Source organism: Helobdella robusta (assembly GCF_000326865.2).
Source record: "Helobdella robusta unplaced genomic scaffold HELROscaffold_24, whole genome shotgun sequence".
In the NCBI taxonomy this organism is placed as follows: domain Eukaryota; kingdom Metazoa; phylum Annelida; class Clitellata; order Rhynchobdellida; family Glossiphoniidae; genus Helobdella; species Helobdella robusta.
The window spans coordinates 846917-860692 of record NW_008704261.1 but is presented as its reverse complement, the minus strand read 5'-3'; the positions used below and the strand labels follow the sequence as shown (position 1 = coordinate 860692).

At 31.1% G+C, this 13776-nt stretch overlaps 4 protein-coding genes across 4 annotated transcripts in view; all 4 read right to left on the bottom strand.

Annotated features, from left to right (window-relative positions):
- Positions 1-249: 249 nt before the first annotated feature.
- HELRODRAFT_172607 (hypothetical protein) lies at positions 250-2399 on the bottom strand (the record flags this gene model as incomplete). The annotated part of the gene is made up of 5 exons (XM_009019272.1): positions 250-351; positions 875-1235; positions 1348-1418; positions 2230-2233; positions 2383-2399. 5 exons carry the CDS (start codon positions 2397-2399, stop codon positions 250-252), a joined length of 555 nt encoding a protein of 184 aa, XP_009017520.1.
- A 3546-nt stretch (positions 2400-5945) lies between these two features.
- On the bottom strand, positions 5946-8782 carry HELRODRAFT_172606 (hypothetical protein; the record flags this gene model as incomplete). The annotated part of the gene is made up of 5 exons (XM_009019271.1): positions 5946-6287; positions 6485-6702; positions 6868-7045; positions 7376-7630; positions 7976-8782. 5 exons carry the CDS (start codon positions 8780-8782, stop codon positions 5946-5948), a joined length of 1800 nt encoding a protein of 599 aa, XP_009017519.1.
- Positions 8783-10884: 2102 nt separating this feature from the next.
- On the bottom strand, positions 10885-11576 carry HELRODRAFT_172605 (hypothetical protein; the record flags this gene model as incomplete). Its single annotated transcript, XM_009019270.1, has 2 exons — positions 10885-11253; positions 11460-11576. The coding sequence occupies 2 exons, from the start codon at positions 11574-11576 to the stop codon at positions 10885-10887; spliced, it is 486 nt and encodes a 161-aa protein (XP_009017518.1).
- A 646-nt stretch (positions 11577-12222) lies between these two features.
- The window catches only part of HELRODRAFT_172604 (hypothetical protein), a gene marked incomplete at both ends in the record, with an annotated part of 2047 nt that continues 493 nt past the window's right edge, over positions 12223-13776 (bottom strand). Inside the window, 3 exons of the mRNA XM_009019269.1 lie at positions 12223-12297; positions 12905-13120; positions 13302-13556. Of these exons, the coding sequence (XP_009017517.1) occupies positions 12223-12297; positions 12905-13120; positions 13302-13556 (546 nt within the window). The remainder of the gene's footprint in view (positions 12298-12904; positions 13121-13301; positions 13557-13776) is intronic.

The following is a 13776-nucleotide window of genomic DNA, read 5'->3' as shown; positions in this document are numbered from 1 at the left end:
TCGGGAAGCCGAGGTTTGTTTCTTATTTTCGGCTCAAATTCCACAAAGCTGATTCTTACCTTATTTACCGCTAGATAATATAAGAAATTGTTTGTAACTAAATTTTAGAGTATTAATATGTTAATCAATAGCATAAAATCCTTTGCGTTTATATCCTCACTTATTTAAAATTTCATGTAAATTTTTTAAAGACACGTGCGCATTAGCACAATCGAAAAAGGGGTGTATAAACCAAAAACATTTTTTGAACTAATCTAAAGTAGGCATGTACGAACTGTTCAAACGACAGTAAGTGCTCTCGGCAATTCTACTTTTTTCTTGATTATTAGGTTTCTCGGTAAAAGCCCAGGCCTAGAATTAATATGTCAATGAAATGATTTTTAAAATATTTGCTTTTGTACCTGAATAAATTTTAAAATTGCAACAAAAATAAATTTTAGATATAAAAAATGGTGTTGTATTAACTGACGTAGCAAGAGGCCAATGTTTGTCATCAAATTTTGGATTTATCCAATTTGTGGGCGCGGCTCCAGCGGCTAGACATCGCCACCTCCCAATTTTCGTCTCATAAATTGTTGTTTGCTCGATTGTGATTGGTTGAGCCTGTCTTTTGAAACGACTCTTTTTTTGATTAATGGAATGTTTAACCAAATCAATGGAATTACTTGAATAACTCTCTTTCCTTTTAGTACGCGCATCAAAAGTAGACTTTCTAAAAAGAATATTATCAGGTTTGTCTCCTTTCTACTTTTTTCACAGTTTTCAGTGTAGTTCTGACTAGATTTTTTTAACCAATTTTTAGCGCTTCATTAGATAAATTATTATACAGCTTATTTTGCGCAATTATATTCTGACTAGCAGCTTGCATAAAAACGTTGATAAATTCTGCGTCTAGCGTTTTGTCAATCGAAATGTTACTTTCTTGATCTATAAATCTTTCACTTTTTTCACGTTCACTTGAAAAATATATCAGCTCTTCAGAAGTTAGTTCTAAATTTTTAACTTCCCTTTTGTCCCGTGAACTATTTTTACTAGATGAAGTCGTATTCAGGGGTTTGTCTATGGGTCTCGATCCTCCAGATTTCTTCTTCTTCCTTTCAACGTTGTCGACAGTGTTGCCAATGGCTTTGATGTTCAGATCGTAACTGTGAATGCTGAAGCCGCCTGCTTTTTTCGGCGCTTTTATGTGTATGGCTACGATCTGGAAGATGGAAGGAGATTTAGTCTCTGATGCACTAACATTTCGAAAAGATAATCATGACATTTATTAACATTGTCATTAATCTCAAAAGCACAGAAGCTGTATGTGGCTGACAATAGAAATGAAATCACGTTGATTTCAATTACTTTCTGCCACAAAGTGCGACAGCGATGTGATGATGTCGTAGTTGAGGAGCCAGGAATTGCTGCTTCTCGACCTGGTTTGAAGGCAGAGGTTTTCGCAATGCGTGCGATACGTTGATTGATTCAAGCGTACACGCAGTTGCGTTTTTTGTTAAAAAAATATTTTTTATTGCATGTTATACATTCATTCTTATTTAAAAAAAAATAAATTTTGATTTTCACATTGAGAAAACACACTCTCATAATATAGTAGACATTATTTATTTGTTGAATAATTAAATGATATGAGATTTTAATAATAAATTTTTAAATAATTGACTAAACTATATATAATCATTCACTAAATTGAAAATAAAAATTTGAATATAAACTTTTCCGTTTATTTTGAGCTGTTTGTATTGGAGATTGGTGGCGATAGATTGTCCGTCAATCCAAACATCACACGACTCAGAGCAGGCAACGTGGTGCACTGTAACGTAATGAATGTCACGAAGAAGATGACGATGACAATGAAGATGACGATGACAATGATTATTGACGAGATGCCTACCGCACCAGTTCATCATGAAAATTCAAAGGAGATGATGAAGATGGCGGTGAATTTGGTGATAAGTATGATGACATGACAATCTGTAATTCATTAATCATCCTAAAAATTAAACGGACACCACGCTAGGACGATGGTGATCATAAACATATTTGTATTCTATGGAGTCAACAATTGTTAGTGTTACATATAAAACTGGATTTAAAAGTATAAAAAAGCAAAATATTGAAAGTCCTCAAATGTTTTAAGAATTAAAGTCAATTTTTCTCTTACACCACTCCAATACATCGCAACCCAACCTCGTTGCAATAAACAAACAATTGAATAAAATGAATTACCTCGCTAACGAGTGGATCAATGTAATATGTTAAAAAAATGCAGAAATGAAATTCATTCAAAATTTTGTTGCCAACAATCAAATTATTTTCACAAAAAGGTTCAATTGTTGCTCAATTTATTGCGAATTTAATGATAGTCAAAAGTTTGCTTACTATTCAAACTCAGTCATTATAACTATTAACCAATTAGTTTTATCAAATCCTATTATTGCCCAATCAGCTAATGAGCCAACGAATGATATATTGATAATTATTTTTCAACTAACAATTTTTAGATTCGGCGTTTTCAATAAGTCATGAACTGATATGAAGAAACAGAAGTAAAAATGGAGACCGTGGCGATAAAGAGCAGTGATGGGCTTGTAACATTTGAAACAGTTTTCATAGCAGTAATTTTTTCTTTATTATTTATTTTAAATTTGTGTTAATATATTTATTTTAAAGTCAATTTGTTCTTATTTGGTCACTGTATGTATCAAAAAAATTAACTTTTATCATTTTTATTACATCACTGTTTATATTTTTCCAAAAACTTGTGATTTTTTAAACTGAAATTGATTTTTTTATCAATTAAAGGTATCGTTGTTGTAGTTTCATAAAATTAAAAATATTCTCTTAATCGTTTCAAGTTTTTATTTTGTTTAATTTTTATTGTACAATGTTTACTTTAAAACTGTTATGTTGCTATTAGAAAGTATTACGTCGGTGAGGTTTAAAAGCTGTTTCAACGTTCATTTTTCAGGAATATTTTTCAAAACTGATTTGAATTAAATTTGAATTAAAAACAGATTTAAATTAGATTTTGAAAATTTAATTTATTTTTTGTCTATTAGATTTAATTAAATTTAGATTAGATTTTTTATTTATTTATTTTTATAAAGATTTATAAAGATCAATTAGCCTGATTTCAATTTGGCTTCTTCAAAAAAGTGTCGGCGGGTGGTTTAACCCTCTTCCCACAACGTATTTTGTCATTGAAGCTTTTGACAGCAGCAGTCTGGAAAACATTTCGGTTTATAAAATTCAAAAAAGTTAACCATAATATTAGTGCCGACCGTTTCCTGTAGAGCTTATCGTAGAGGGTTCGATCACGAGCCGAGCAAGTGCAATTAGCTTGAAAATACGCTCGATTTCAAGTTAAAATTTGTCGAAATTAATTGAAACGAGTCAAAATGTGAATTATTGATATAATGATTAATTTGATATAATGTCATTTGGTTGAGCAAAACTTAACGACGAAATCATTCGTATCTTGAGGGTGAATTCCGGATCATTTTCATACCTTTAACGAAAAGCGCATAATTAATAATTATATTATTAATAATAAAGAATAAGAATAATAATAAAATGCATATTGATAAATATGAAAACAATTTTTTGGCTTTTTATACAAAAGAATTCAATTTTTTTTACAATTGAGATTTATTTAAGATGTTTGTACTTATGTTGAAGGCCGTTTACTTGAACGTTTCGCCACAGGCATTGACCAAAATGAAAAAAGCGTCCTTTCTGTTGTGATTCGGGAAATACATTGTGAAAAGCGTTAATAGCGCCTGTTTCAAAATCAGATGTAATTGAGGTTGAAGCTAAAATGCGTTGCAAATTTATAAGCTGTTGAAATAGCAGATTGTATGTTTCTTCTGTTTTCGATGGCAATAAAACAAACACAGCAAAAATAACGCATTCGTTGCAGGTTCTCGAAGAGTGAACAATTGATGAAACAAGTGGGGCAGAGTTTTGAGAGTTCCATCAACTTACCAATTTTCAGAGTGTGAAAGAAGCTGCATATTTCGCTGAGTTGAGAAAATGGGAATTTGGTTAAGACCATCATTGGTATCAAACACAAGAAATTGATCATCATTGTGTGTAACTAGATAGTTATTAGGGATGACAAAGCCCATCATGGAATTTGGTCTCAGTGGTGCATGATCAGCAAGACACCCGGTATTTTGAATAACCTTTTTGAATGTGGAAATATTTGGCATTTGGCTAAATGCTGCTTGAGAAAAGCCAATAAAAGTGTTGGTGATAATTTGTTGAGGTTTCTCTAGCATAATTTTTCATCTGATTTACAACTTTAACAACTTTGACCCATGCAGCACTTCCTGTGTGGTTATGTTCACCGACTCTCATTACAATTTTGTTATAATGAGTATATGCAAACGTGCCCGACATACAAGATTTTGATATTGATCACATTTCCAGAAAACTTTTGCGAACAAGGGACCTGAGTCAATTAATTTTCTTTTTCCTTTTTCACTAGACATAAATTCTAGTAACATATTTTAAGTTAAAGCGAAAATTAGCAAATCGTGATGCAAAAAACTATTTTCTTATTTCTGACACACTTTAAATACAGCATTTTATTTTATAATTCCTACGCCAGTATATGGTACGATTATCGAAAGTTCGATTCGATTTCGATATGATTCATCGCTAATATATTTGCAACGTCGTAAATTTAACTATCTTACCTTCATCAATAAACATTTTGAAGACGACCAAAAAGTAGCAAACCACTAAGCTCTCAGTTTTCAAGAAATGTTATCTTAAGATTAATTGAATCCAGAGGTCTAAGCGATAAAAAGAGAAAAAGAAAAAAATTTCAAATTTATGTAGGCCTCCGAGATCATTTCTATCGATCAACTTTATAAATGCATAATCACAGCACATGGACGAATCATAATTCTTTTATAGTTTTACCCATTCCAATTGGCGAGCTCGGAGACTGATCTGCCTCATTAATAAATGGTGCACCAGATGTAGCATTTCCACGACTTAATAACCTTAGATTTTTTCAAGAGTACAAAGAACGAATTAATGAACAAATTAACTGACAGCAATAATTCAACATCGGGTCAAGATGAAATGACTTATGACATTTTAAAAAAATTATTAAAAAATAAAATTTGCACATTTGCAGTTGTATATAGAAAAATAGCATACTACAACAATTTGGCGCGAGGCAACAGTTGTACCAATATATAAACTACATCAAGCAAACGCCATGCTCTCAGGGGCGTAATTTCAGATTTTGGTTGGGGGGGCGAACTTATGTGGTCTATGACTTAGCATGTAACATACATATATATATATATATATATATATATATATATATATATATATATATATATATATATTATTAATAAAGATCACGGCGTTTCTTACAGTACTCAATCTATATGATAGTTTCTCGATTCTTCGAATAATTCTCCGATCTACCAAGCTTAACTTGTTAATGCTATTAACAAAATTCCTATTTACAGAAGATGTCATTATCTACATGTATGCATATAGTACTATTTCGACTACCTAGTCTTGTCAGTGCAACATTATAATAAATTTTACATTTTTAAAGTTTTTAAATTTTAAAATTTTTAAAGTTTTAAAATTACTAAATTATATATCCTATATATATCCTTTTTACAAAGAATTTAAAATTAACACTTTTCTAATTTATAATTTTAATATTTTATAATTTTTCTTGGGGCCCCTGCCTCCCCCCAAATGACGCCTCTGCATGCTCTATATGTCAAATTTTAAACCATTACGCGAGGCATTCTAGACTAAATTAACGTTATGATATGAATCATTTATTAAATAAAAAAAAAATATTTTCCTGGTTAAGTGTCAATTGTAAAGTGTTAAAAAACGGCTTACACTTAATTACAAAATAAATAAAATACGTAGCAGTGCCGTAGAAATCATTTTAAAAATTATTTCGATGTAATCACTATTCCAACAAAATGATAAATGAGCGATCTGTCAGCTTCATAACTGAAAATTTGACAGCCATCAACGTTATTGTTGTCATTAAATTTTTTGTCATCATTGTTAATATTACTGTCACCATTTCCAGACGTGTTATTCATTTCCAAATACTTGCTCAAATTTATCTTCTGAATGAAGTTATCAATAGAGCCGTTGCGTGAAAATGGTTCTCTTCCTAAAATGTACAGGCTGTTGTTCATGGTGAAGAATGCCGAGTCGAAGACGGGCTTCTTCAATGTCAGCAAATATGTCCACTGATTTGCTTCAAAATCATATATCTCTCCTGACTTTTTAAAAAAAAAATTAAATTTTTAAAAAACGAATTTTAAGGTTTGAATTTTATAAAATTGAATTTTATGCAAATAAATAAAACAATAAAATGTATTAATGTTTGAACTTTAATGGATAGAAAAATTTTCATAAAAAATATTTATACTAAAAAATAAGTTATAAAACAACAAGATACAAAGGTAATAATGCCGACGTTAACAAAATGCCAAGACGGTAACTCAGAATCACGGATACCGCCGATTACGATCACTTTTCTGTCCATGCTAGTCATTATGTGTTTTGATCGATTAGTTAGCATTTGAGCCATTTCCGTCCATTGGTTTTCATCAGGACTGTATCGCCATACTTGGTTTGAAGAACCAAATTTGTTCAATCCACCACTTATATATATGCTGCCGTTGCACGTGCAGCCTGTGGCGTAATAAAAATGACCTATTTTAGTTACCCTACCACAAAGAAAATCTTAAATCAAGTAATTTCAAGCAAAATGTAACAGTTAAAAGAGCATTTTCAACAGAAAGTTACTAATAAAACAATCTGATGACCGACAAATTAATAACACTTATTTAATCATACCTCCAGAACTATAAGTTGCAACTGGCAGAGGCGCCACCGTGAGCCATCTATCTTCCTCGGGGATGTATTTTTCCACTGTATCAGTTCGTTTACCAAACCAGCGGCCAGAAACAGCATATAATTGTCCAGCCAATTCACCAAAATAAAATTCACCTCTTGGAACATACATACTGCAACGCTTGATGTAGTTGAGATATTAAAAAAACGTTAACAATTACGAACAAATAATAATAGTGTCATTTATGAGCGCCCCCTATGCAATGCATACTGCGTAGCGTCAGAGGCGCCCGGATGAACAAATGTCAGCACGGCCAACAAAGGCCTGTTCAAACAGATGCTGTTTCAATCGCTTTTTAAACGTTTAAATGAAACAAAATTTATATTATCTAACTCGATGCGTCCAAGTTTCAATTGCCCACCAAATGTTTTGTCATTTTAACTTGCCAATGAATAAATTATGAATGTTTTGAGTTTAAAAAATATTTTCAAAACGAAAACTTCAATTAACCTTTGTCAATGTTGACGTGGCAGGATTGTAAACAAAGAAATTATTTGTAGTAAAGTAGCTATATCTGCTTCCTCCGGCCAAATACAAACAATTGTCGACCATGCAAGTTTTAAATCCTAACTCTGGCATAGGTGGTTTCACACTTTCGGATGTTTTAAATTTAAGAGTTGCTAATCTTGGGCTCTTGTTTTCATTTTCGGAAAATTTCATAAAATTATAAACCGAGATTGATTGGACTCCTTGATAGAAAACCATCTGAGGAGTGATTAGTTTTTCATTAGATAAAATCTTACTTTATTTAGCACATATTATACAAGAAATAAATTAATTTTTATGAAATGGATCTTCATTGTACTCAAAAGCAAATATTAAAGTTGAACAAAACTATGAATGAATAAATAACGAAAAAAGACATTGTTCAATGAATTAAATAAAAATATAAATAACTAGAACCTGAGATGAGAAGTTAGTAAACTTTGAACAAAAAAAGGTGTTATTTTTGTAAATAGTGTTAGCTTAAAAATCTTTTGAATTTGCTTTTATTTTACATAAAACAAATAAAAGATGAAATACCACAACAATCAGAAAAAAAACACTAACCCTTCCGTGAGTAGATGATCCCAGAGCATATATCGTTCCAACTGAGCGAAACTTATCCACAACAATTTCATCTTTGCAGATGTTCAGTCCATGTTCATTAAGTATTTCACTACTTCTCTTTTTTTCGCTGTTTGTCATCAAACTATACCTCACTTGAGTTAACAACTTTTCTGCATGTTGTTTTCTCGATTTGTCAGCAGTTATCCAACGAATAACAAAATTGAAGATATCAAATTCGCTCTCCGCATTGAAAAAATCCGATTCAAGCAGGTAGCAAACGTCATCTGGCGCCAACGTTAATAAGTCGGATCTTAATTCTAGATTTCTGAAATTCTCCAAAACAAACTCACGAACTTTTTTAAAAACCTCAGTCAACATGCATTCGGATGACCACTTTAAAATATCAGCATATGTTGACTCCTTCAAATAGTTGAACATCAATTTTTGGTACAAATCACTCATGCAACAAATTTGTAAATACGATGCTCCTATTAACCCTTCCTTTATGCTTTCCAATGATTTCATCATCGTACGCTGCAAAACTAAATTATTTTTATAACTTTGCAATGTTGACAAAAATTCGCGAATTTCATTCAGACTCTCATCAGACAACGCTCCCAATGTAAGTTCCTCGTCGTGTGCATCTCTCATTCCACTGTTCACGAGCGCCTCGTAATATCTGCTCGCTCGAAATAATAAACCTCCATCAACATCGTAACGACCGCCTGTCATTGAAATTAACACTACTTTCCTAAAATCATCAAAACAGTCTGCTTTCTTTACGTCCATTTCAATTCTTTCGTCCATTTTGATTAGCTTTAATCCATTTTCAAATCACAAAATTGGATTGTTTTTAAAAACTATAAAACCTAGTATCCGCACTGTTCGATCAAAATTTTGAAGCAAATATTGAGATTGTAACACGTGGCGTTTCCTCATTTACATAGGTTTTTACAACGAGTGCGTAATATAAAAAATTGAATTATCTTTGGTGCTGTCCAAAGATAAGAAATAAATTTAGGACCAAAAATGACTCGTATTTCTAGAAATGGGCAAATTAGATATATTTAGAATTACTTTTGGTCGCGGTATTTAGCAAGCTTTGAACTTTAAATCTTTACATTAAAAGTGCTAATTATTGAGACAATTTGGCAGTTGCAGAAATATGACGGCAAATATTTTGAAGTCAATGTGTATGTAGAGATGTTTTCTTGAATAAACGTTGACCATAAAAAATTATCCGTTGATGAATCTGTAGGCCAAATATAATTTTTATAGTGTGTGAAAAGATAATTAATTAATGTTATGTTTACATTCAACTGATTGTCATATTTTAAATTGTTTAAGTTCAAATCTGCTGTTTTTTTAGCACAGTCATGTTGTGGCACCATTTATTTTTATTATTATTCTTTAAAAAATCAAGATCTGATAGACGCAGAAACTGTAACAACATGCAAGGCAGTAGAACAAAATTAAACAAATAAGTGAGAAAATAGATACAAAAAGTGAGGAAGAAAAATGATAAAACATGAAAGATAAAATATGTTAGAATAAAATAAATAATAATCACAAAAGAAAAGTAATTGACAATGGCATATAAAATGAAGTAACGGCAAATTAATAGACTAGATGATGACTTAGTGAGGTGATCGATAAATAAAGGATAGACCAGTGAGTGAAAATGTTTTAATGAGTATCAATTAGTTTGATGACTTATTAATAGACTAGATGATGGCTTAGTGAGTTAGTGAGGTGATCAATAAATTAAAGATAGATCTGTGAGTGATAAAGTGAGTTAGTTGGTGAGTTAGTGAGGTGATCGATAAATAAAAACTAGTTCTGTAACGATAAAGTTTTATTAAGTGCTAATCTGTTTGAGGTGCCTTGTGATGAAGGTCTTTTCCTGATATGTTGATTGGGTGGCGACTTGATAGCTATGTTTGCGCTGACGAAGGTTGTGCGTTGTAGTTTTGATTGGTGGTAGTAAATATACTTCAGATAACTTCTCTTCTGAAAACGTTTTTTACTTTACAGAAATACAGTTGATGAATAATTTGACAATATGACATTGGCAGTTTTTCTTATAAAATTCATGTTTGAAAATTCAGTAAAAAAATTTACAGCATTGAAGTTTTTACTTCTGTGAACTTTTTATGAAAATTGTCAAAAATAAATTTAACAATGTGCTTTTTTACGCAAAGCAGTGGGTAATTTTTTGCTAACATACGGATTTCGATACTATGTTCTGTTGGTAACTGATGATTATATAATGTATGTTTTTTGGTCGTATTAAAGTTTTAATATATATATATATATATATATTTACAATAGTCTATAAATTCTACGGAATGTTTGGTGTTAATATGTTTGTAGTTCGTTTTTTCGATTTTTCTCACTAAAGTTTTTTGATGAAAGTTTAATTTATTAAAAATCAAAATAAACCTATTTTCCGAATTCATGCTGCAAATAAGGCCATATTAAGTCGATTCCGAATGAATTATCATCAGTGCGGTTAAGTTTATATAGGGAACTATTGACCTGGTCAAAATCGAAAAAACGAGCTACTGACTTTTTTAGGATGGGGCCCACTTTTTCCGTCATACTCAATGATCATGCAATTGCTTTGATAGTTTTCAGGTATATAAAAATCGAAGACAAAACTTTCTTAATTTAATGAAAATAAACTATTATTTGATCCCATGTTGTCGTTTACACACGCGCGCACACACTACACACCACACACACACCACTCATTAAACGCACGGAACTGTTTTTAATGAACAGTTATATTAAAACTGAATTACAAACCAAAGTGTCTTTTGAAAATAACAATTATTAAATTTAAGAAAAATCCTCACAACAAAAAGATAAAAAAAATTATATAAATAAATGTAGAAAGTACGTATAAATCATTTTAAAAATTGTTTCGATGAAATCATGGTACCGAAAACATGATAAATGAGCGATCTTTCAGCGTTGTAGTTGAGAATTTGACAGCCATCGCCTTTATTGTTGTGATTAACTTTGTTGTGATTAATTTTGTTGACATCGTTATTAATATTGCCGACAGTATTTCCAGACGTATTATTTATTTCCAAATACGTGCTCAAGTTAATCTTCTGAATGAAGGGATTAATGGAGCAGTTGTGTGAGGATTTATTCTCTCCCATAATGTATAGGCAGTTGTTCATGGTGAAAAATGCAAAGTTGAAGACAGGCTTCATCAATGTCAGCAAATATGTCCACTGATTAGCTTCGCAATCATATACCTCTCCTGACTTTATAGAAGATTTTTGATTTAAAATAATTAAAATATTTGGTTTAAAATTATTTAAAAAAATGTATTCGAAATAAAATATAAAACAATTAAAAGTACTAATGGTTGATTTTTAAATAATAATTTATACAAAGGTAACATTAAAAATTATATCTATGCAAAGAAACAAGTCATAAAACATCTAGATACTTTAGTGAAAATACCGACCATCACATCAGGCCAAGTGGATGACTCGGCGTCGTGTATTACACCTCCGATAACGATCAATTTGTTGTTCGTGCTAATCATAATGTGGTTTAATCGCTTGTTCAGCAATTGAGCCATCTCCGTCCATTGGTTTACATCAGGACCGTACCGCCATACCTGGTTTGAGGTGCCAGTCTCGTTCATTCCGCCACTTATATAAATTTTGCCGTTGCACGTACAGCCTGTGTTAAAAAATAACGTTTGTTAGTTAACATCAAGTATTCTTTAAAGTCAAGTAATACATTTTAATATGGTTACTCTATCAATCAATCATTCAACTAGTTTCTGAAGCGCCAATTCCACGATGTTCAACAGCGCCCTTCAATGAAATTTACAAACAGATTTGAGTAAAAGGAACGTAGATAGAAGAAGAGGTGGATACTTACAGATAAAAGGTTCAGAAAAAGAAAACACAGATTCATAGGTGCCAACCATTTGATTTTTAAAAGCGGTACTTATATAATTAAGTACTTATACAAGTTTTCTAAATAAACTGCAACAAGTGCTGAAGATGATTAAAAAATTGAAAAAGGTCCTATACACTCGAGAATGAATTGGAAAACTGTATATCCTTCTAACGTTAATAAAATTAATAATGCCGACAAGAATTTGGTTCAAAATATTGAGCAATGTTATCAAAAATTATCGAACGCTAAAAACTCTAAAAAGTCGGCGTTTTCCTTTGTTTTTTTATTAAGAATCATAATCATGATCGATATCGCAATTAAACTAAAATGTCGGTATCCGAAATTTTTCTCTGATGTGTTTCGTTGAAATCGTAATCATCACTGACATCGCACTGAAGTTAAAAAATGTTATTTGTGTTAGAAACATCAAAGAAATCGGCGCTTATGTATATTTTCGTGAGCTTTTTAAAATTCATTATTGAATTCTATTTCAATATTTCATTAATTGTTTTAGTTTCGCAAAAAGTGAGACAAACGAAGCGTGACTAGGAACATGAGGGGCAAAATTCGGGAATGATTCGCTCAATTCGAGACGGTTGGCAACTATGCAGATATAGAGTAACAGTTTTAAATGAGAGTTAAACAGAAGTGAGAACGAGAAAACGATCGTAAACCAGGGTGTTTAATTTTAATTAATATATCCGATAAGTACTTATAAAATAATTTAGATCAAGACTTGGAAATTGATGTGCAAATTTTAATAATTATTTTATAATTTTTGTTTGTGCAAGAGAAAAAAAATATGGAGATATATGTTAAAAGTTAGGAGCACGAGCAACTATTTGGGCATCAAAGTTAAAACCATTATTGATCAAGTTACGAACTACAACCCTAGATAAAATGAAGCAACAAGTAAGAAAAGAATAGCATCGTCAAGAAAAAATTCTTTATGTGAAAATAACATTTTAACAGAAAGATATTAAACAAAAAAAAACAAACTGTTGACCAATAATTTACTGAAACGTGTTTTATCATACCTCCCGATCTATAAGTTGCAACTGGCAGAGGCGCCAACATGAGCCATCTATCTTCTTGAGGGATGTATTTTTCAACTGTTCTAATGGATGTATTGTACGAGCTTCCAGAAACAGCATATAAATGTCCATCCATTTCACCAAAATAAAAATTGCATCTTGGATTATTCATACTGCAACGCTGAACATAGTTAAAATTTAAAAAATAGTCAAGAATTGAAACAAAATTTTTATCTAACTTGTTGCATGAAAGTTTAAATGACCATTGAATTTTTTTTTCATTTCAAGTCATTTAAAATTTTTTAAATTTGTCGAGTATTAAATACATTTTAAAAATATTTTAAAAATATTTTTCAATCAACCTTTGTCCAGATTGATGTAACGAAATTGTAGGTGTAAAGTTTCTTTGTAGTAAAGTAGTTATATTTGTTTCCTCCGGCCAAATACAGACAATTGTCGACCGTGCAAGTTTTATACCCCAACTGTGGTATACGTCGTTCCAGTCTCTCGGATGTTCTGAACTGAAGGGTGGTTGAGTCTGCGTCATTAATTTCTTCTTCAAAAGATTTCATGAAATTATAAACCGAGATTAGTTGAAATCTTTGATGGAAAACGATCTGAAGAGTGTATGATTTGTTTCCTACTGAAGTAAATTATTATTACCAATTGTATCATAAACAAATTAATTTATACGATGTGAATGTTCTACAAACTCAAAAACAAACTTCAAAGTTGAAATAAATTATTAATTAAATTATAACCATAAAAATATAAATGAAAAAAGAAATAGAGCCGGAGAAGCTAAAAAAACTTTGAAGAGAAAAAAATTTATACACC